General features: G+C 41.9%; 1 protein-coding gene across 4 annotated transcripts in view; it reads left to right on the forward strand.

Moving 5' to 3' along the window:
• wwc3 (WWC family member 3) overlaps positions 1-24945 on the forward strand; it is a 180362-nt gene that overhangs the window by 74659 nt on the left and 80758 nt on the right. For 3 of the 4 annotated variants that reach the window (XM_069889744.1, XM_069889745.1, XM_069889742.1), the window contains exon 2: positions 9980-10089. In XM_069889744.1, coding sequence (XP_069745845.1) covers positions 9980-10089 — 110 coding nt within the window. Of the gene's footprint in view, positions 1-9979; positions 10090-24439; positions 24459-24945 lie in introns of those variants that run through there. The other variant, XM_069889743.1, reaches the window with a different exon arrangement.

Genomic DNA, 24945 nt, shown 5'->3' on the forward strand with positions numbered 1-24945 from the left:
GTGGGTTTGTGAGGTGCAATCTACTCCTCCAATAGTGATTTCTCTTTATTGCAGCTGGCTCTGTTTTAGTGCCCAATAAAAGATATTCATTAATTGGCTGTGCCACAAGTTTGAGGCTAAATAGTCTGCAATGTTCTGCTTCCTCTGAATTTTTTTTGTGTTGATCTACATTTTTGTTCTGTTCTTCATTACTAAAGCGGATCCCACCTAGAGATTGAGATGTGGATCCCATGATCAGGTGATTTTTTTTTTGTTTTTGTTTGCAAAAGAGTACATATTGTTGCACATAGTGGAAGAGGCTTTTCTTGTTTAATGTGCTCACATTCACTCTGGCATCATGAGGTGAGCAGAGGAACCCTGATAGATCCAGGTTATGAGGTGAGCAGGAGATGTGGTGGAATGGTCCAAGATTTGGAGATCAGGCATTGAGAGTCTGACCATTGCATCAAAGTGATGGGCTTATGACAGACGAGCTGCTGGGATGTTTGCTTGCAGGCTACTATTTGGGGGTGGGTTGAAGTGATAGTCGATAAGGGGTAGGGAGGGGCACTGATTCATTGGAGAGAGAGGAGATGCTGGGATATTGGTGGGTTACCGAGGGAAGCAAGTGCACAGAGACATAAATATGGTGCAGTTTGGGGAGAAATTGATGGGTTTGCTCCTAATTTTGTTCAACTAAAGGAAGAATGATCCAAAATTCCAAGGTCTGTGGGAATCATCAAGTTATGGGGCTTCTCATCCTTGCTTTGGATTGTTTGCAAGATTGTGTTGATCCTGGTATAGGAGGTGTCCTGCAAATTCCAAATTCTCACATTGTTGGTCATTAGGTAGAGAGATTTTTTGAAGAATTGGGGTATTAAGGGAATAGGAGAGCAGGTGGGTAAGAGGAGCAGAGTCCATGGCAAGATCACCATAATTCTATTGAATGGCAGACCAGGCTTGATGAGCCAGACGGCTGACTCCTGCTCCTATTTCTTGTGCCTTTTGTGCAACTTTTTCAAAGCCGAACAAAGATAAATGGATCTGGCTCCAGATATGCCCATCCCAACATGTTATGGTACCTTGTTCAATAGCCTAGAGTCATTATTTGTGAATCATTAATTTTCAGTCTTTTGGTTTAATAATGTTTTATTTTACTTGTGAACATTTTAGCTGAATAGGAAATAACCAGGGTGTCCAATCTGCCATTCCCAGAGCCACGATAGATAAAATATTATACTTGACCCCATTTGAGAGAGAAGCAGAGCAGAACCTCTGTGGGGGGGAAGTTCCTTGAAAGAATCCTCTCTGTGGTCGGTAGGAGACCCGATTTCAGGAGATCATGTTGACTGAATGTTACTCCTAAGAATGACATATGCAATATAATCCCTTTCCCAGTCAAGATCGAGCTCATCCCTACAGGAAAATGTGGAGCAGAAATGTGCCTAAAGTTTGTTTTGCTTCCTTTTAATGGCATTAAGACACCATCTTGAGCCACCATAATATTTACAGTGGTTCCATAAAGATCTAGATCTTCAAACAACAACGTTTTTGCCTTTTTCTGTGTATGTTGTCATGGTTTCAGTGCAGAGACCTTTATTGATTTATCAAAGGTTCTTGGAGGTACTGATGATGTGGCTCTTAGGCCTAGTCTCTTCCAGCCACGAGAGAGCTTTACTGCTGTTAAAGAATGCAAGAAGATAGGAGCAGGAGCCAGCCTCTCTGCCCATTGGACCATTCATAATGATCCACTCCAGGGCTCAGTTCTTCTTCTGTTACCAAAGCCCTCACTGCCCTGATATTTGAAAAATGTACCAACTTCCTCCTTTAAATATCCCTGATGATCAGACTTCCAACCCACCAGTGCAGACAATTCCAGAGATTCACACCATCTTCAAAGTTCCTACACATCTTCGTTTTGAATAATTGCCCCCTAATTTGTAATGAATTTGCTTTGACTGAGATTCTTCTACTGCTGGGACTGTCTTGATATCCACTCAGTTGTATCCCCTCAGGATCTTGCATGTTTCAATAAGATTGCCTCTCATTCTTCTAAACTCCAAAGACTGTAGGTCGAATTTTCTTACCCTCTTGTGCTGCAAATGATGACAGACATGGGTGGGAGAGGGAGTGGTTTGGACAGGCTGGTGAAGAACACCTCCAGGTGAAGAACACCTGCAGGTGTAGAGACAAGGAAGTTGAGGGCATCCATAATCTTGATTTTTTTTTTCTCTGGGGAAGAAAACAATCCAGGCACGAGGCTGATTTTGGGATTTCATGAGATAACTGATCTCAGAGAGGGCAAGGTATGCAGTTGCCTCTTTATAATTAGGACTGTTTCAGAGAAAATTACTAGTGAATCTTAGTTGTTTTATGAGTATTTTTCAGAGATATTAAAGTTTTAACCAGTTTTCAAATGCATAACACTTTTTTTCTAAAAGAGTTGAGCAAAGGAATTTCTAGGCCACATAAATTGCAGTTTGGAGTACACAGAGTTAAATCCATCCATAAACCTTGGCACTTCTTAAAATTTTGAATAATGTCTGAAAATAAAATCTTATTACGATTCCTGGCTTGCCAAATGTGGCACTATTTTGTGTATGTAAAGGTGGTGGCATCATTCCTCTGGCAAAAGCATCTATTGCTGTGTGCAAATGGAATCCTGAAGCTACCGTCAGTATACTGTTTGGTGCCCATTGCCTGGAGTCACTGATGTGATGAGAACCTGAGCCATTTATAGATCTTTTAAAAAAAAACATGTGGTAATTAAAGTATATAATTTGTACTCATCGTAAACTCTAAAAATAAAATTACATGTGTGTTTTACACAAGTTGTTTATTGATCAAATGCAGTGAACCACCTCTAGATTCCCTGTTACATATGATTCGCATGCCGAACCGCTCTATGGAGTTCATGCCAATATTGAATGCGCTGTGTGTACAGTGCTTTGCAATTGACTGATGTTCAAATGGGCATGAATACCCAGGAGATTGGGGATTGTGCAAAGGAACACTAATTAGGTCACGATAAATAAAATATTCATTTTGCTGTACTTCCTGCTGAATGTAGTTATCACACCCATCTTTTTTTTGTTTTGCCGTCAAGAAAGTAAAACTTGTTGCTAGCTTCTCCTCCTGGCCTAATTCACAACTTTATTTTTAAAATGGGGGATGGGGAATTATTGCTGCAAGGAATGTCGTGCATGTATTGGGCTCACCACTTTTGAGAACATGCAGTTAAACTTAAATGGAGTCCTATTGTATGCAATGTGTTCAGACTGAAAAGTCATCTCTATTTAAATCTAAGTTGCATCAATACCAGAGATACGTGCTAATTCCATAGTTTAAATTTGCACCTAGGCACTCTTAAAGAAACAGGAATAAAATTTCTGAAGGCTGCAAAGTGGGTCTGGAACACGCAGCTGAAACATTAGCGCTCAGTGACTTCCACGTTTGGTGAAGTGAATTATGCAGAACTGTGTGGATCAGAGCACAAGGAATGTCAATGCAGAGGCTCGGGAAGTAGAGCCACTGTCTCACAACACCAAAGACTTGTATTCAGTCCTGACCTTCGCAGCTGACTTACTGGACTTTACACTTTAATCAAAAGTTCGAAAAGAGAAAAGTAAGAGTGGAGTATGGAAAATTGCAAAAGGCGCAAAGAGCAATAAATGCAAGTGCACTTTATCTGAATGCCTGTAGTATTCGAAACATCAACGAACTTGTGGCACAAATCAGTGCAATAGGGTATTATTTAGTGGCCACTACAGAAATGTGGTTGCAGGATGGTGATGATTGGGACTTAAATATCTAAGGGTTTCTGGTAATAGGCGAGGTGGGGTAGTGCTCGTGATTAAGGATGAGATCAGGGTGGTAGTGAGGGATGTTAAAAGATTTCAGGATGTTGAATCCATCTGGGGAGCAATTAGGAATAGAAAAAGGGAAAAAAGACGGGTAGGGGATGCCTATGGGCCACCAAGTAATAACATTATTCTTTCTTTGGCTTGGCTTCGCGGACGAAGATTTATGGAGGGGGTAAAAAGTCCACGTCAGCTGCAGGCTCGTTTGTGGCTCACAAGTCCGATGCGGGACAGTGGCCCAAGAAATATCTGATACATGTAAGAATGAAATGGCAGTTGTCAAGGGGGACTTTAATTTGCACATTGGGCGAATCTAGTTGAAGTAAAATACAGAGAAGGCTGGAAGCACCCAACAGGCCGGCTGACATCTGTGGGAAGTTACCATCGATTTGTTTTTCTTTCCACAGATGCTGGCTGGCCTGCTGAATGTTTCCAGCCAGAATTCTCTGTTTTGTTTTGTTTCAGGTTTTCAAGATCACGAATTTTTATATTTTTGGGCAAAACTTGTTTTAAATTTAATTTTTAATCTGTAAATATAGCATGGTCTATGAGCCCTGTGCTGCTCAAATACACACCTGTGACCAATTAATCTGATCCCATACATTATTGGAATGGGGGAGGAAACTGGAGCCCCCGGTGGAAACCTACGCAGTCACAGGGAAAACGTACAAACTCCTTACAGAGAGTGCCAGGTTTGAACCCAGATGGCTGATGCTTAATAGCATTGTGCTAAACACTGCATAAACCCAAGTCAGAAACGTACAGGTTCAAATTCCACTCTCCACGACCACCCCCCCCCCCCCCACCACCATCAAAATACAACCGAGCTGACATTTCATTCCAGCCTTGAGAATGCAGCAGTGCCTGTAGTGTTGTCCTTTGGAAAATACTTCTAAAACTGCTCTTTTTGAAGTATTTTTGAAGTTCTCATTGTCTCTTGAGCAAGGTTCCTCTCTCAAACCGATCATTTAGTCAGTAGCTTGTAATTGTCAGATTTTTGACTTTGTGATGATGCCTACACTTTCAAAATGTCTTAATTGTCTGAAGTGCATTGGGTCCATTCTGAAGTTGTAAAAGGGTGATACAGAGATAGAAGTGTTTTCTTGTATTTTGTTCACTGAATCTCTGTTCCTTTGAGAATCTCTCAAACTAACCATTTTGATCTTTTTGCAAAGATTGAATGTCTGCTTCATTCTTTCTTAAAGGAGTCTCTTCAGATATTTTATTTTGCAGCCTCCGTAGTTGGATTAGGATGGTTAATTGTGTTAAACAAATCTGTGTCTGGGAATCTCCCTACTCTTGATGTACTTCATGGTTGAACACGGTCTAAAGTAATGGTTGCCTGCAGCCATGGTTTTATTTCTCATCCAGACTTGCTTTCTTCATTCATTGTGTCCTGACAGTCATCCCATCTTCTACATTCCATCAACTTGGATTCATTCAAACCTACTCACATGTTGATGTCAGGACTTATTCACATGTGGCACAGTGGTGCAAAACGTAGGGCTGCTACTGCACAATTCCAGAGACCTGGGTTCAATCCTGGCCTTGGGTTCTGTCTGTATGGAGTTCTGTGATGGTGTGGTATTCTGATTGGGTGTTTATTGGCTGCTGTAAATTGCCCTTGGGTGTATAAATGAGTGGTAGAATCTGGGAGTTGATGGATACTTAATGTTTGTTGGGGACACAATGTGCCAAAGTGCCTGTTTCGGTGCTGTGTATCTGACGTCCATTACAGTTAGGGATTGCTGATTAACATTGACTTTGAACAATTTACTGTTTCCTGTTTTAAAAATTCTTATTGTCTATTGTCTATTGTCTCCCTCCTTCCCTATCTCTGCCATTTCTTCCAATGCTTTAACTTGCTGAACCAGATGTTTCTCTCGATGCACTTTCCATACATGTCTCTGACTGTCTGCCCTGGTGCAGTGAATTCCCCTGACCAAGTCTTTGATTACCTGTCCAGCTACTTTACACAGGATGATATTTATCTAGATTTTGTGTAATAAAGCTCATGTGTAATATGCTGTGAAAAGGCCAGGTGATCACTGTAATCTGGCAAGAGAGGAGCAAAGGCTTGTTCTAGTCCAGCAATTGGGTTGGGGCAAAGAAAACTGAGCATGTTCCAGTGATGAACCCTCCCGTCTAGGTGGTTATCCAAATTTGGATCTGGAGACTTGGCAGACTCTTCCTGACTAACAGCAGGGGGTGATGGAAGAGGATGGAAAGATGCAGGGGGTGATGGAAGGATGCAGGGGGTGATGGAAGGGGATGAAAGGATGCAGGGGGTGATGGAAGGGGATGGAAGGATGCAGGGGGTGATGGAAGGGGATGGAAGGATGCAGGAATGCCAGGATGTCAGAATTTTCTGCTTTAATCAAGACAAAAGATCGTTTCAATTACATGATCAGGTTCTACACATTGACATTCAGCCCAAAGAATGTGATGATTTCCTAAATTTCTATTTCACTAGTTGATGTTAATTGAACCCCACGCTTTATGTATTTACAAATCATTATGATGTATGGAACGAAAAAGTAATCACATTGACTTTGTTACCCTAAATGGCTATATGTTTTTACAATATTCCACAGAGTTCGGGAGTTGGAAGTTTGTGACCTTTCTTACCGATAAGCTTTAGCACTTTCTAAGTGCAATTCCAATGCTGGCTTTAATAAAGATATTAACCTGTTTAAATTGAGCAATGATTTTGTTACAAAAGCTCTAAGGAAAACATTCCCAAGATTGCCAGTGGGATTTGACTTTTCGATAGAGCAGATAGATTAAAATTATTATATTAAATTAAGACACCAGGGAATTTGTCACCAATCATTAAAGTAATTTTTAAATAAACTAGCTAATAATTTAAATACTACAGAAGTGAATTCTACGTAAACCCAACAGCTAGCTAGTATGATTATCAAATAGGGTTCTTTATTTGTTGTATGAGAGGTGAACTTGTATTTTCTTAAAATTATAAGGGTGGTTTAACTCCAGCTCTCAAAGTGCTCCTGTGCTTTTACAAATTGCCATGTGTAACATGTTTTACTGCTGAAATTTCCCAGCTTGTCTCCCTAGGGACTACCTTAGGAAGGCAGTGTGGATGGCATGGATAAGTTGGGCAAAAGTGCCCTTTTCCATGCAATGCCTCTTTCTTTGAGACCCAGTGACCCTCTACAGCTTCACAATTCCTAAAGTGTCCAGGGGAGCCATGAATAACCTTTCAACATCAGCACTGTGAGCTGAGTGAGCCTTTTATTCTCCCTTCTCTTTGCATGGGTGAAAACTTTAAAATATTTTAAAGTAGCATTTATATTTATTGGAAAGCAATTTCTTCCCCCTTCTTTGTCAGAATCGTCTTTTTCAAAAGTAGGTAGGTAAAAAGTTAGAGATAAAATGTGAATTCTTCATTTAGAAATTGCGAATCGAGTGATCCATTGCTCGAAGTGAGATGTTACCTTGTCAGCAAAAGTCAAATTCCAGAGCTGTAGGAGCTTTAAGTTCAAGGTGAAGGAAGTAATTTTATTGCTGCTTGAGGAATAGAATGTTCTTGAGGTTTCTTGTAAACAGATTTTTAACCCTTTTTTTAAAGTCATGAGGATAAATGGTTTATTTTAGTAAAAGGAGAAGGATTAAAATGCAAACAAATGCTTGGATGGTGGTGGAGAGGATGAGCGGTGGGGAAGTTCACATTGTGGGCACTGGATGGCATAAAATGGCATGCAGAAAGACCAGCTCTATGGTTCCTCCACCCTCATCTAATCCAATCCAATGTCATAAGGCTTGGCTGTCTGGGTGTGGCAGTCTGAGTAGTGGGAATGATGCAGCCTGCTTTGGCTGCAGCTGTTACTCCTCTGCAACATATCCTTGCACTAGCAGGCTTGGAATTGGACAGCCTACTCTACCTTAATTTCTTTGTCTTTTCTTTTTTTTTAATAAATTTTTTTTTTTTTTTTTTTTTTTTTTAATTTTAATTTCTTTGTCTTTTCCATGGTAAGGACAATTGAAATGTTACATTTGCTTGATGCAAATCGCTGTTTAAATGTGCATCTCGGCCCTATGAGCATATTTATTAAAGTTACCAGGCTCCGGATGGAATGATCAAAACAGCATTCAGCAATCTTCCAGCCATCTGGAGTAAGTCTCAGTCACAGTGGCCAGATCCATCCACCTTGGTACAAGAGGTGGTATTTCATAGCTCCAGAGATCTGGCTTTTACCCTAACCTCTGGCTCAACCTTCAGCTAGGATGTGAGTTCTCTGCTGATTGATGAGATAGTCTGGCTCAACCTTCTGCTGGGAAGTAAGGTCTAAGTTGATTGAGGTTTCATTCAGCTTAGAGCTCAACCTCTGGTGCTGGATATGTGGAGTGTGCATGTTCACCCCGTACCCACGTGGTTTCCCCTGGGGTGTAGATTAATTGGCCACTGAACATTGAAGCTTCAAAAGAAAGGAGAGTTGATGTGCGAGAGGATGAGTTACAGGGATGTGAGGTATGATGGGATTGTTCTGCTGGGAAATGGATTAGACCCAATGGGCCAAACTGCCTCATTCTGTCGCATGTGCATTAGAGGCTCATGAAGTAGTGGAAGAAACTGGACATTACACAGTATTGAGGATGTGAGAATTTTCTGGTCCATTTGGGTAGCACAGTCCCTTTATGCGTTTCCAATCTGTGAATTTGATTTAAATGCGTTGCTAAGTGGTATTTTACAGATGAGGGCAAGGGGCAAGAATGCATCTTTTACTGGACACTTAACACCAGCACCATAGGCCAGATAGAATGATTTCAGGCAGTGTAACTCTCATCATAGTTGATTTATAATCTGTTTTTCTCACCCTGGAGCAGGTTAGGCAGAGCTAAGCACAATCAGATACGAGACAGGGGATGACAAAGATAGCTACTGCCTTCATTGTCCATGGGACTAATGCAATGGCTGCATGGCAGCTGTGTGAAGGAGTCTCACCTTTCCAGGAATGATTTATCCCCATCTTTGTGTGGTACACCTCATTAACATGCTCTCTAACAAACCCTGCAATTAGGGAGCTAGAAGAAAATAATACTGAATGAAATGCAGTCAAGGTTCGTCATATTCTTTAGAAATATGTTGGGTCCTGCCACCTTGTGTATGTGTAGTGGACCAAGAAATCCGTTTCCACTGTTCATTCAGTGTATGGCTTGTGGTCTTTTGTTCGGATGGTTAGTTCCGACTGCAGGAGAGGGTCAGAGAGTGTGTGGATCTGCAAAATATCACAGTTTAGAATTGGATTAGTTCTTGACTTTGACATTTGGTTTTCAAAGTGCACTGCCTCCTGTGGGATTACGGGAAGGACCATTTTGGGAAGCTCACATTCACATAAAGAATGGCAATAATCTGAACTCTCATCCAAAATAAAATCAGAAAGATAAGAATCTGTTGGAAATATTGAAATAGGTATTTCAAATTCATTCGGTACGTAGGATCAAATAATGAGAGTTGGCAGCATCAGTTAACATTTCGGATGGGGACCCTTTATAGATTAAAGGAGGAAGAGTGATATTAAGTACATCAAGGGGAAAGAAAAAGGAGGGGGGCAATGATGCTTGCATGGGAGCTAAAAGGTGATAGGATAATGGACAGAAGGTGGAAAGACGTAGAGACAAGTAGAGGGAGACCACTGGGAATGGGGGGGGGGTGGCGGGGGAGAGAGAAAAAAGATGGAAACAATAGAACCAAACAGAATCAGAAATGAGGGTTACCTAAAATTTAAAAAAAAATTAATGTTCATGCTATTGAGTTTAAGGCTGTCCAGGAAGAATATGATGTATTGCTCCTCAAGTTTACATTTGGCCTCACCCTGGCAATGGATGAGGCCGAGGACAGGCATGTCTGTATGGTTATAGTGAAGGGAGTTGAAATGGTTGGCAATTGAATGTTTAAGCTGAGACCCACAGATAGAAGCGGTCACCCAATCAGTCTTTTAAGGTTGGTTGAGGTAAGTTGGAGATCTGCCATGATCTGGTTGGATGCTGAGAATGATTATTCTTGACCCAGTGAACATTATTAACTGTTTACTCATGTGTTTTTGTTTTGAAGCAGGCTGGTTGGTACATTTCCCAAGAATGCAGATATTTAAAATGCACTTCTCTTGCTTTTTCAGACTGACCAAGCCACTGACTTTTGCTGACTGCGTTGGTGACGAACTGCCCCTGGGCTGGGAAATAGTTTATGACCCACAGGCTGGCGTCTACTACATTGACCACATTAATCGTGAGTATAGTGTGTATTCAACCAAGTTTCCATGTTGAGTTGTGATGGCAGAGTCTTCATTGTCTTTCCAAAGTGAAGGCAGTTATCTTCAGTCAGCATTTATTCATCTTGATTCCTTCTAAAAGCAACACTGGTGTTTAGCCTTTAAAAATGTGAAATCCATGTCTCTTGTAGCATGGGCCGATCATCATCTTTTGAGTCACGGTCCCGTCACACCACACACGTGAATGAGCATGCAGTCTCAACTTACAGGTAGAGGTTAGTGACTGTGAAATTGATGAAGGGATTCAGCAAGAAGAGAAACCGTTTCCTCTGCCAATTAGATCCAGAGCTTGCAGGAACATGGTCTTAAAACACGAGCCGATCATCTCTGATCGAAATCAGATTTCACATTTCCACACACAGGTTAGGGCAGTTTAGAAATTTCTTCCTATAAGTAGTTCAAAAATCAAGATTGATTAAATTTTAGTTGGGTGGGAGAATTGGGGTTATGTAGCAAAAGTGACAAAAATTAAGTTGAGCTACATGTCAGTGATTTAATGGAGAGCTGTCAAGAGCTCAGGTTCCTGTTCATGTAGTATGATAATAATGTTCATCCAATTGTATTTGGATAAGACCATAAGGATGGTGGAGTGTGATTTGCAAAGGGTTCTAGCAAAACATGTTCCAGGGGCTGAATGGTCTATAGTAGAAAGTCCAAAAATCCGGACTGCTTGGGGATTGGGTCATTTTGGATTTTCCGGACTCTCGGGCAGTACTTTTAAAATGAAAATTTGAGGAGGAATGAAGCTGCACTGTTTGTAGTTGGAACACTTGCAGCTTCCACCACATCCGCTGCACTGCTTTGATGCTTCTTTTGCTTTCTTAAAATCCTTTTGCACATCATCTTTGTGATTAAGATTATTTTGCACCATGTGCACTACATTCATGATGCCTTGAAGACTGAAGCTATGGTTCAGTTTCAAAAAGTTAATAACAGTTTCTATGGATTTTTCTGCAGTAGCGGTTTTTTTCCAATGTCGTAAATTTTAGACTTTCTGATGTAGAATGTTTTCATTAGAACGGTATTACTCACAGCGTTCTAGTTTCAAAATTATTCGTGCCACTCAATTTTGACGTGTTCTTTCTCTTCACACCATGAAAATTAAATGTGTCCACTTTAGGATCTATTATTATGGGTTTGTAAATAAACATGCTATATGTTGTTGCAGGTGTGCATCTGTGGTGCTTATGGATTCACGGTTGCACATAAAGGCCTGCTAAAGTTAAAAAAAAGTTTTGAGAATTTTCAAAAAGTCTGGATTCTCGGGAGGTCCAGATTTGTGGCATCTGGATTTTTGGACTCCTACTGTACTACTAACAGCCTTGTGATAAGCTTCCTTATCACTCAGCTGCATGTAGGTAGCCTCATCTATTTCAGTCAACCGCCCCCCCCCCTCCCCCAACCACACACCAAAGTTATGTTGGGACTTTAAATTCTACACCAGTGGATAATTTTTTAAAAAGGCATTTTTTTTTGCTCTGTTCAATTTTGACTCCTTGAATGTTTTGCTCCTTTTTAAGTGGTTTAAACACAGACCTCAGTTAAAGAGGTTCCAATGTTTATCCCATTTATAAACCATCACTTGAATTATTCTTGCTCGTGCTGTGATATTTCTCCAAAACTTTGTTATAGTGTAATTAGAATGATATCTTTACTGGTGTTCTTTTAAAGTAGTGTTCTGAATTTGACGTTGATGTTAATTTGATGTTCTTCCCAATTCTGGGAATTTCATTGTTTAAAATATTTTCCCTGCTAGATAAACCAAGCTTAAAATGTCAACCAACAAGATTCCTGGGCAAATGCACCATGTCTGTTTGTATTAAGGTCCAACATAATTGAAATGAATCACAATCAAATGATTATGCAACAAGGACAAACCCACCTCTGCAAAACCGAATAGAATCTGAAGCCTGCAATGCATAGGCTAGCTTACTTTGATGCTGCACTCTTAGGCTTGACTCCAGGGTTTTCTGTATATGCTGAGAATGAGGGTAATCAGAAGAGTTTTTAACAAAAGCAGCTTTTTAAAAAATCATCTGCCCTCATGGTCCATGTTCACAGATAAAGGTTCTTGAGGGAGTTGTGGTCAGTTATTCTGGGTCTTTGGTTGAACAGGTGTGATACTTCTGTTTACACATGTGATTTTCAATGCAGAATGAATGCTGCAGACTCCATTAAGCTCATTTTTAAACCTCTCCCCTCTTCAGTTTATAGAGATGCCTGGGGTTTATTGGGTTAATAACACCTTGCTACCTGACGCCCACCATTTTTACGTACCTGATTTCATACCTCCATTTAAATGGTGACATTGCATTTCAAGACATCGTGGAGTGTGTGGAAGCCTTTTAAACTGTTAGCCTATAACATGGTTTCGGGTGGGAGGCAAGTGTCATGGTTGCAAATGACCAATGCCTCTTTTAAAAAAAAAACTTTGTTTCCTCACACACAAGAAAGAAGCAAAATTACATTGTGGCTGTGACTATATTCTCCTTTGCATTTCAGAAGGATGTTGACAGCTACTGGGCAGAAGACTCGGTTTTTTCCTCTGGTACATCATGTGAAATATTTGAATATATGTTTCAGATGGACCTGGGGGGTGGGAGGGGGGGGGGTGCCCATTAAAGAGAGCACTGGATACTTCTGATAATCCTGCACTGTGCTATATCAAATCAGTCAGCCTTTGCATTAGAATTACACTGATTTAGCCTTGTACAATTATCCTTGCCAGTTAGGTGATGCGATAAGATATGATTAAAAAAAAATTCCTGATCTCACTGAACCCAAACCTTATTTATTCTTCAGTTGATTGCAGCTGGATGTTTTTCCACTGCTTGCTTGGTCTTATTGTTCAGTAAGATTTCAAAATCCTTTTTAAAATAAGTCATAGTTTTGCAAACAGCTGCATCATTGGGCTAATCAGCCTGTGTTTGTTGAAACATCATTGTAAAAGGTATGTTAAATACCATCATAGACATTAGTCTGCTCAGCTTTAGTTGCCTTAAGGGTGGGAGTGAACGGGTGAATGGGAGGAGGGTGAAAAGTTCAGGCAAAGCTAGAACGTGATAACATCCTAATACTGATGTTCATATCAAGGTCATTTTCACCAATGGTATCGGAGAGCAGATGGGTCTGAGGTTTGGTGTTGGTTTCCAGAACACTGTTTACTGATTTGTCAGGGCAGATTTTGCAGGGAGGAAGCTGATGGAGGCTATATTCTCACTGCTTTATGACCTGATGAGCCTACACATTGGAAGGTGTACCTTTTAGAGGAAGTCATTGCTCCTTCACATGAATGTGTTATTATGGAAAGCTTGCGCATATATCAGATAGATGTTACAACTTTATTTTTGCTGGATGGTTATGAAATGTCCCATTGAATATTTCATTTGTACATTCCCAGTCATTCGGCTCGATAGGCTGTTCATGCAAATACTCGCTAAAGATGTCCAGCAGATGATAATCTCTGCTCTTCCACAGGTAGTGGAAACTGTTTTATATCTTTCTTGAACATGAAACCCCACCTCGTCACCCCCATACATCTGTTCACTATGCAAATAGAATAAAATCGAATGGTGATCTATTATTAAAGTCTGGAGATGATCTTAGTTGGACAGCACAAGCCCTCCCCCCACTGAGTCTGTGCTGACCATCAGGCACTGATTTAGATTTATCCTTCAATCATCCCACTTTATTCTTCCCATTCATCGAAAGTACTTATCATGGTCAATTCTGAAAGAAGACTGATGAGCAAAAGCAATCACTTGATGCACACATGTATTGATAATGGGCCTCAAGGCACTCAAGTTTGTCCCTCAATTTGGTTACACCTTAGCTAGTTTATACTTGACTCCAATGAAAATAGTTCAGGGAAGGTTTAGTGACAAACATGTTGTGTCACACGGGCAGCTTGGGATTGCATCTACTGAAGTTTTGAAGAACGAGAAATTACATTATTAAAACATAAAAGATACTGAAGGGTCTAGATATGATTTTTGTGGAGGCGTTTTTCTCTTTTCTGGGGAAATATAATACAATCTCTTTATCATTAGACGTCATTGCCATTCTCTTCCACCAAGGGCAGTAGAAGCAGAGTCTAACTATTTTCATGGAAGATCATATTTGATATGCAAAGGGTTGAAAGGTTACTATGGTGAACAGGAATGTGGAGCGGAGATTGCAATGAGATCAGTTGTGGTCACATTGAATGACAGAGAAGTTTGCATGTCCAGGGACTTGAATGCTCTTTCCAGGTGAAGCAGTGGTTCATTTGTATTTGGTGTACTGCATTTGTTGCTCAGAATGTTCTTCCATCTATACTGGAGAAGCAAAGCTTTCACCTACAGGGGTGATCCTGAGTTTCCAGATGTAGGTCACTTTAGGTCTTCATCACTGAGCTGACACCTCTGTCGTTGGGCTCCTCTGCTGTTCCAGTGAAGCTCAACATTAAGGAACAACATCCTACCTTGTGCTCTGGTACGTCACAACCCTTGTGATTCAATATTGAAGTATCACAGAGTACTGGAGGAACTCAGTGGATCAGTCACTACTTTCAGCTCCTCCAGCATTTTTGAGAGTTGCTCTAGTTTTACAGGATCTTTAAGCTTCTTGTTGACCTCCATTGGACTTGATATTGAATTCAATCATTCCAGTCTTGGATCTCATTGCCAGCTTTTAGTTTTTTTTTCTCCTTCTGGAGTTTCTGTTTCCATACCTCTTCTGTTTCCTGTACATCCCTCAGACATCCAACTCTTTCTCTCTGCTGACACCACCATCTCTTGTGCTATTCTAACACAAATTTCTTCCTTTATCTCTACCCATATGACTATAGGGCAGGGATGGCCAACCTTTTAATTTTTGATTTAGACATACTGCACAGTAGCAGACTATTTCGGCCCACGACTACGAATCGGGGGTGTAGGTTAATTGGGTGGTGTGGACTAGTGGGCTGAAATGGCTATTACTGTACTGTAAGTGGAAATTAAAAACTAAAAGGTTGGCCACCCCTGCATAGGGCATAGAAGCAGAAATAGGCTATTCAGCCCATCATCTGCTCTCCCATTCAACATGATCTGATCCATTTTCCTACTCTGTTCCACTCCCCAGTCTTTTCCCCATAATCTTTGATGCCCTGGCTAATTAAGATCTGATCAATCTCTGCCTTAAATATACCCAATGACCTCCATAACTGCCTGTGGCAACAAATTCCACTGGTTCACCACCATTTTCCGCATCGGGGAGAGGACAGAAAAAGATTTCATATACAAATGGGATGCCAACTTAATAGCAAAAATAACCGGATTAACTCCAGACTGAAACATCTGATTAAAATTTGGCACGAGATCAAAGTTTATTGGAAATGTCGCCAAATGTGCCACTGACTCATAATGAATTCATGCCCATGAACATAGGCAATAAAATCCTGGAGATTTGGCATTGGCAGGGGACCCAATATATTGAGGACTACTATGAAGGGAGACAGCTTCTGTCTTTCGAGCAGCTAAAAGGTAAATACAGTTTGTCTTATGGGACCTTTCACTGTTTCCTCCAGTTAAGATAGTTTCTAAGAGATAGGTGGGGCCCTACAATGACCCTGCCTGCACCTGGCAAAGTTGAAGGGATGCTTTGACTGGGGAAACGCATCCAAATCCTTAAGAATGTACTCAGTACTCCAAGGTGAAAGCCCGAGACAAAGACTATGCAGATCAAGAGAGAGATGGGAGTCAGACCTGGGCATCACAGTTGATGAGAGATGCTGGTCATACTGGTGTAGAGAGAGTGTGATTACCTTGAGATACAGACTGGTTCAATACAACTTTCTACACCAGCTCTACCTCGCACCACAAAAGATTCACAAAGCAAAATCAGAGGTCCCAGAGACGTGTTCAGGTTTGGAGTGGAGCCGGGATAATTTGTTTACGTAACCTTGTCTTGCGCAAAGGTGTCCCTATTTTGGCAGGATTTGGCCGATATAACTAACCAGAATAACAAAGATAACTTTTCTGCCAGATCCAATGTTGTATCTCCTGGGGAACCACGTGGACGTGAGCTACAAATTAATCAAATTCCAAATTCAATTCGTATTAATTGTATTGTCCATAACCAAAAAAAATCCAAAGCGATGACCTGGAAGTTTGACTCCCCTCTTTTTATCAGTAAGTGGACCACAGAGATGCATTACTGTATTCCCATGGAGAAAAATCATGTACAATCTTAGAAACAGACATAGCACCGTTGTTAAAATATAGCAGCCATAGTTGACGTACACGGGAGCACAACTGTAGCCAAGCCCTGATAAAAAAATACCAACAGGTGGATGAATAAAAGAAATTACATAAGGGGGCAGCTCCACAGCCTCCCTGGATATTCATCAGAAGCACTGACGCTGCACCCAGTGTTCTCTTTTCTCTTTCTTTCTCCTTTTTAAGGGGGGAGGGGGGGAGGAACATCACGTGTACCCGATTGTTGGTGGATATCTCTACATTTTGAAGCATTTCATGATGTTATTTCCTTATTTATTGATGGAAAATGAAAAATGACGTATATATAAAAAATTTTCGCATCTCTATTCTAAATGGATGACCTTCAATCCTGAAGTCGTGGCATCTTGTCCTAGCCTCTCCCATCATGGGCAACAACCTTTCTACATCTACTCTGTCCATGCCTTTCACTGTTTGAAATGTTTCAATGGGATTCTCCTTAATTCCAATGGGTACAGGCCAAGAGCTGCCAAACATTGTTACTATGATAACTCTTTCACTCCCAGAATCATCCTCGTGAAGCTCCTCTGAACCCTCTTTGATGTTAGCACATCCTTCCTTAAATGAGAAATCCAAAGCTATTCACAAGTAAAGGTCTCACGAAGGCCTTATAAAGCTTCAACATCATATCCCTGCACTTGTATTCTATTCCACTTGAAATGAATGCCAACATTGCACGTCCCTCCTTTCACCAACAACTCAAGTGCAAGTTTACCTTCAAGCTATCCTGCACGAGGACTTCCAGATCCCTTTGCATTTGGGAATTTTCAATTTTCTCCTCATTTAGAAAATAGTCTGCCAATTTATTTCTTTTACCAAAGTGCATGGCCAACCAGTGTTCCAATATTATATTTCATTTGCCACTTCTTTGCCCATCCTCTTCATCTGTCTAAGTCCTCTGCAACCTCCCTGTTTCCTCAAGACTACCTGCTCCTCCACCTGTATCATCTGCACACTTGGCCACAAAGCCATTTATTCCACAATCTAAATCATTAATGTACAACAGAAAAAGAAGTGGCCTCAACACCAACCCCTGTGGAACACCACTAGCAACTGGCAGCCAACAAGAATATGAACCCTCTAATCCAAATCTGCTTCCTGCCTACCCACGCTAGTATGTTTCCTGTTATACCATGGCTCTTATCATGTAGCCTCATATGCGGCACCTTGTCAAAGGCTTTCTGAAAATCCAAATGCCCCACATCCACTGCCTCTGCTTTATCTAGCCTGCTTGTCACTTTTTCAAAGAATTGTTTTCTTTTTAATCTAAAGCTTGTTTCATTTCCAACTTTCCCACTTCTGAGAAAAGATAATCTCTTGGAACTGTGACTTTGCTTCTCTTTCTTCAGGCTCTGCATGCTTGGTAATTGCTCAGTCCATTCTCTGTTATTATTCCATTGACTACACTGTGTGAGCTATGGCTTGCCGACAATGTCCATGAACACCTTGACTCTAATTTTGCAGTTTACATCCATCACCAGCAGACACAGTCTTCCATTGAATTTGTATAAAAGATCAGCCAAAATGAATCAACGACACTAAGTTATACACCTGACCTCAAAATTCAAACTGATATATGGTGTATTTTAACTTCACCTCTTCCAGGACCAAGATGCATTTCTCCTAAAGCGAATGCACCATGGTGAAGTCAGACCAGTGCATAGCTTCCAGACCTCCTTAGATAAAACCCAATATTCCATTTGTTTTCAAAAATATTTATTATTTTATCAGCCAGTACCTATCAGTAAAATATCCTTGCTCTAAACCCCAGATACTGGAACAATCCTTTGTTCCCATGCAACTTTTTTATTATCTTACAGAAGCAATAATCTTTCGACAGAGGTGGGTGAAGGACTTTCACACACGCATCAACTATTTATTTGACAGTTGTCATTCTTGAAGTTAATAACATTTTTCTGCTTTCCTCATTAAATGAACGTAATATGTGGACTACTTGTACTAGCTTATCACTTCAAAGTTAAGCTGACTCAGGCTTTAGAGGACACGACCTTTGGCTGATGTTGTGAAATCCAGACACGCAACGAGACTAGTACAACCTTGTACGACTGTAAGGTTGAAGTCTCCGTCTACCAAGCTGTCACTCAGAGGGGGTTCTATCTACTCGACGAGCTGTCGCTTTCTTCAGACTGTATCAAGACAGTATCTACTTCACAATGATGCCCATCTTTCCTTTCAAGCAGTGGCCAAAATAACTCCAGTGACTGAAATAAACCTGAATAGTGATCAATTCCTGTAGATGGCCTTAAACTGCTGATCAGCATCTGCATTCTAAACAATTGGCCTTTACTCCATACTGCTTCACCTAGAGCTAAATTCATGAGAGAAACCTCGCGAGGAACCTTGAGCAAAATCAGTGACCCCTCTTGTGAAAGAGACTAGCTAGGGGTCAAAATACTAACAAGTTGTTCTAGAGAAACTTCTTTCGAGAGTGGTTAGAATGTGGAAGATGCGACTACAAGGAATGACTGAGAAAAATAGCGAGGACCCTATGAGAGAAATGGATAAATGCAGGAGGGAGGAAGGAAAAGAAGGATGTGTTGGTCGGAATGTTGAAGGAGATTGAAATGATGCCTAAAGGATCTTCTTGAGAGGAGTATAGTTTCCAGAGCAGCCAGTTTTGTTTTCTGTGCAAAGCTGATTTGATTGATTAGATCTTGCTTGTAACAGCACAGATATAAGATTTTAATTGTAATTAACTGGTAAATTATTTATGGGAAGTATGCATTTTTTTTTGTCAAAAAGCTGATTTATTTCCTGTGATTGAACATGTCCATTTAAGGAGAGAAAGATCTGTATTTTGATCAGAAGAAAGTGTTTCCAGATTCTTGCAGGAAGTATAGGTATCGAATGCTGCAGCAAGATAGTATTAACTGCTGTGAGAACTTTGCATCAGGATCCTTACCTAGTCCAAGGGATCTCCCTTGTCATACTTCCAAGGCAAGTGTATCCTACCAAATGATTAAATTAGGAGATGGCTGTTTCCAGTGTCAGATGTGGAAGAGAATTTGGATGGGAAATGACTTGGAGAGGGGATGAGATGTTGGGAGTAGGAAGACAAGAGATGTTGAAGTTAAGGCCTGAGTGTGGATATGTGTTGGGAAGAGGTCGGGAAGACTGAGGAGAGAGGACATGACAGAGAGCGAAACCTCTGAAGTTTCTTGTTGCAGAGGCATTGTGTTATGGGATTATGGGGCCCATGAATACCTCAAGTGATGAAATTTGATGGCAGCTACTATTGTAGTTGGTGTATCTTGCGAACCTGTGTGGCTACAGCAAGTAAGAATTTCAGTGCATCTGTACATTGTACTTGTGTGTATGACAATAAATTCTCTTCTCTAGTCTAACCAGCATGCTTTTGGGAAGGGTGATGAAATCTGGGTTCTTGGAGAATTCTCGTGCACACACACCACAGCAGCCTCTGCGTTCAGCATCAAACCCAGATCCTTGAAGTAGTGTGGCACCAGGCCTGTCTGCTGAGCTACAGTGCATTCTGAGATGTCATCAAAATTCATTAAGACCTTTTTCATCTTTCATATAACTTTGTTTCTGTATTAAATGTTTCACAGTCAGACAGCATGAAACCGGCTCTTCTGCTCATTGATCAGTGTTGTGCCGAGCATCCATTTACACTAATGCCATTGCATTCTCTCCCCACCGTGTCCCCCACCCAGCTCCACCATTCACCGACACACAAAAGGCAATTTACTGCAGTTAACTAACCAAACAACCCGCGTGTCTTTGGGATGTGGGCGGAAACTGGAGTGCCCAGAGGAAGTTGACGCAGTCACAGGGAGAAGGGGCAACTCCACACCTGTAGCGCTGGAAGTCAGGATTGAACCTGGGTCACTGGAACTAAGAGTCAGCACAATTACCAGCTGCTCCTTTGTGATGACTTTTAAAATCTTAAAGCGGTTGGGAGCACATTACAGAACAGAATAAAAGTTTATTCACTTGTTACCCATGCATGCATTGTTAGAGTTGTTACTGTGTAAAAGTTATCTTCTGCATCAGCAAATCAAGTTTGAACAAACCATGGTTCATAACCCGAGATCCACAAAGTATGCGAATGGTATGGTACTGCAGTATATTTAGTTAGTCAAGCTGAGTCAGAGCATAAGACCACAAGGTTTCCATCCAATCTTGCAGGGCTCATTTAGGTGTGCAATGTGTAACTCATCAATAATATCTTGGACAAACATCCGAATCTCCTTCAGGAAAAACTTCCAAACATTTTAACATATTGGAAGTCTTATCTCATCATAATTGCAGATGAGCAGGTTGAGGTGGAAAACCACTTTGAAGAGGAAGAGATTATTCCAACGCAGTTGTCCAGAACTTGGTCTGGGGCTGGTATGTGTGATTATGGCTAATTGTCATTTTATTAAAACATTTTTTTAAAGGGAAATAGATTTTTAGTATTGAGCGAATAAAGGAAAAATAGCATCACAAGTTTGCAGATGGAACAAATTGGCATTCTGAATCTGTTCTCATTATTGCTGCTAAGAACTAAAGGTTGGGGCATGGGGCTTTGGGTCTGGTTGTGGTGAGCAGTGGGTCAGTAATGCGAGGAAGACTTGCTCACACTGTATCTTTTCACCAATTCAGGGGTCCAACCCACAACAAATTAAACATTCCATTGTCAGAGGTACAGCAGCCAACTGCTGCATAGTGAGCTACCACAAACTGCAAGGTGAGAAACGCTTAGTTTAGTGCTGCTCGTCGAATATAAATACTGGGGAGGGTAACAGGAAGAAACCCCTCCCTGCAAAATTATCCCATGGAATCTTTTATGCCCAGGTGTTTCCTCATTTTAAAGGTGGCATCTATAGTAATGCAGCACGTACTCTGTTTTGCATATTATAGCCCTCTATTGGAAGCCTGTGGATTGAACCAACGACTTATTTTTTTCTAACTAGAATTAAGTGTACACACAACTGAATCCTTTTCACCATGATTATTTACAAGTTTTTTTGTGACCTAGAAATATGATGATGAGAACATATTCATGTGGTGGTTGACCATTTCTCGGAGTGGAACACAGTTAAATTGGTCTTTGGGGCATTTAACATTACCCTGGAAATACAACCAGTCATTTCCAGTAATGAATCATGGACTGACTGGTATCCATATTTGATACACCTGTGATGACATCACTCAGTGATGACGCAAAATCACAAGCACTAATTTCTTCAGACAACAAGAACATCAGATGAGACTAATTGATCTCCCAGACTTTGACCACTCAGACTGGCTACCACCATCCCCAGGGTGGTTGATTTGAATTGTTTATTGCCATGTATTCTGAGCTACAATGAAAAGGTTTGTTTTGCGTGCTATATGGGGAAAGTCAACCCTTACATAAGTATAACTTGATATTAGAAGTTAGTCTCAAACATATTTAACTGTTGACACAAAGAACATGGCTTGCCCAACCCCCCCCCCCCCCACCCCACCCCGTTCATTGCAGCTATCTTTGCCCTCTGTCCCTTAATGCTTCTTCTAAGGATGAAATACCAAACCTGCATCATGTGGCATAGGTTGCTTCATTAAAGGTAAAGTGAGAAAGAAAGAAATTGTGACCCCCTTTCCTCCCCACCGCCCCCCGCTCCCCCCCCACCCCCCCTGCCTTTCAGGTTGAATCTAGTCACATCATGCATGCCAGACACTTGACTCATTTTAGAAGAGTTGTCCCAGCTGCACTTGTGGCCAAGATGACATGGAGCATTTGCATTCTTCTGTCATCAGGCAGAGAATGAGATCAGAATTCTGCTTGTTGGCTTTTACCATACATTTATCCCTAGCCTCACCTTCCTATTTCTCCACAGCAGACGTGCTCAATAACACATATAGCTATATAGTATTTGAAAACTTCCCAGCTGTGAAAACAAAATTTGCTGTTGTCAAATCTTATGCATTCACCAGCAATATGACATTTTAAATCTTGGCCTTGCATGCTTTTGCATGAGGATATGTTTATGATGCTCAACCCACTCAGAATGAGGATAAGAAAACCTCATGGTCTTTTTTATTTATTTGTAGCTGATTCTTTCACTCTCAAGATGAGTTTCACTGTCATGGTTCTTATTTTTGCCACTCCCTAATTACTCTTGTGAAGATGGTGAGCCACCATGTTTTTAAGGTGTTCCCAAGGTGGTGTTTGATCAAAGGTTCGGGAATTTTTATTCCCAGACGAGTAAATCCATGAGTAATTGGTTCACAGCCATGTGGGGTATGTTAGAAATCTGGATTTATTTATGCAGGGAACAGATTTCTTTAAATATTTGTCAATGAGCAACACCCAGCAATCTTCAGCAGAGTGAATCTTGTTTTGCTGCCTGCCATCTTTTAAATATTTGACACCGAGAGAAGGGGGCAAGTTTTGTAAGTGATTTATACTTGAAACAAATCTCTGCTGACTGATTGGGGTTATGTGGTGGAATACAGACTTGAACAAGGGGGACATGGAGGAAGGAAGAATGGCTCTGATCTGTGGCTTTCCATATTACCTTCCCACATTGAAGGCTCAATTAGGCTCGCCAGATCTGTGCTGACCCTACAAGAAATTCCATTAATTCCATTACTCCATTTAGTTCCCTGCAACACCTCTTTTTTGATGCATATCAACTCCCTCCTGATTGACTTACTGCCCATCGACTCTGGGACCAATCACTATTGGCTTGATTGTCTATCAGTCTGCATATCTTTGGGTTTTTGGAGGAAACTAGACCCTACACAACCTGTGGTGATATGCAGGTACTGTTGCTGCTCTGTGTATAAGTCACCACTGGTGACTCGACCCCATGTAACCCCTCCCCCTGTGACCTGGCCATAAAGGTTGACCTCCCTGCCCCCTTCCATTCATTCAAGCACATAGAGTTGGGTCAGCTGAAATTCAATGTGTATTAAAGCCTATCATTCCTTACTCAGTCTTTGGAGTCATTGATAGTGTAGAACAATTTAATACACATTCATTTTCCACACGGGATGGATAAGCTGCTGAGACCCAACAGACTTTAAATTGATCCATAGGCGCCGGGGGCTGCTGAACGGTGGATCGTCTGCTTCACAAACTTCCTCGAAGTCACAGTGGGCCTGATGGCCTCTGACAAGAAGAAACTCAAGGTCCTGCAAGCTAGAGTGGGCCACCGAGTGTATCAGGCGATCCAGAACTGCATGACCTATCTGGAGGCCATGGCTGAGCTCCGCAACCTCTACCGACCCTAGGTGAACGAAGTGTACTCACGGTGTCGACTGGCCTCGAAGAGACAGCAACCCGGTGAGTTCATGGACGAATTCCTCCGAGCACGGTATGACCTGGGGAGAGACTGCTATGGCACTGCTACAGCTCCCGTGCCCGTAGCCCAGTGTTTGGAGGAGCTGGTTCAAGATGCCTGTGTGGCTGGAGCGAGGTCTGACTACATTCGTCATCGACTGCTCGAGGAGGACAAGCTGCCCCTGAAGAGAGCTTTCCAGTATGCAAGGACCCTTGACTTGGCCCAACGCAACACTGACAAGATCGCTGGTAAGAATGGGGCCTCCACATGCGGACTGCGGGCGCCGCCATGTTGGAACCCAGCATCACAGACGGCCTCCGCAATAGCGAGCCATGACCCCAATGCTGCTGCCATCGGACACCTGAGGTGCCACTTCTGCGGCCAGCAGAAGCACCCCCAACGACTCTGTCCAGCTAAGGAGGAAATCTATTTGGGATGCGGGAAGAAGGGACATTACCACTGTGTCTGTTAGTCCAAACCCTCCCGAGTGAGCAGCACGGCGCTGATGTCACATCCGGCCCTGAACGGCTCAACCGCGTGCATGACTTGGGAATCACTATCTTACTTAGTGTCTCCTCCGCCCTCCTGGATGACATCACCTCCACCTTCTGCTGCCCGGATGATGTCACTTCCTCTTTCTCCTATGCGACAGTGAGGTCAGCATGGAGGTTGCCATCTTACCGGTTAGGCCTCCCCTCTGACAGCGACCCGATCCTGGCCTCCATGACTCAGAACCAGGGCAGCCCTCATCCGATCACCCATTTTATGATTGAGGTAGAGGGGAAAAGAATGAACTGCCTGTTTGAGAGTGGGAGCACAGAGAGCTTTATTGACCTGGAGAGACAGACAGACAGACAGAGACACACACACACACACACACACACACAGATGTGGGGGTACTGTGTAGCGTCATTAATGGTGGGGGTGAATGTCATGGTAACTTTCATTTGCTTGTAATGCCCCTGCTCTGTGTGCCGATACTCCTGGGCCTTGACTTCTAGAGCCAGTTTAGGAGTGTGATGCTGGCCTTCGGAGGACCACAACCACCCTGACGCAGCCGGCCCCCACATGCAGCCCACATATCCCCTCCGTCATTATTCGAGAACATGACCCGGACTGTGGGCCCATCACGATGAAAAGTAGTGCTATAGTGCTGAGCACTGGGCATTTATAAAGTCTGAGGTGCAGCAACTCCTGGCGGGGGGGGGGGGGGGGGGGTGGGGGGGCGGATCATAGCTCTCAGTTCGAGCCCGTGGAGAGC

The sequence above is a fragment of the Narcine bancroftii genome, chromosome 7, assembly GCF_036971445.1.
Source record: "Narcine bancroftii isolate sNarBan1 chromosome 7, sNarBan1.hap1, whole genome shotgun sequence".
NCBI lineage: Eukaryota > Metazoa > Chordata > Chondrichthyes > Torpediniformes > Narcinidae > Narcine > Narcine bancroftii.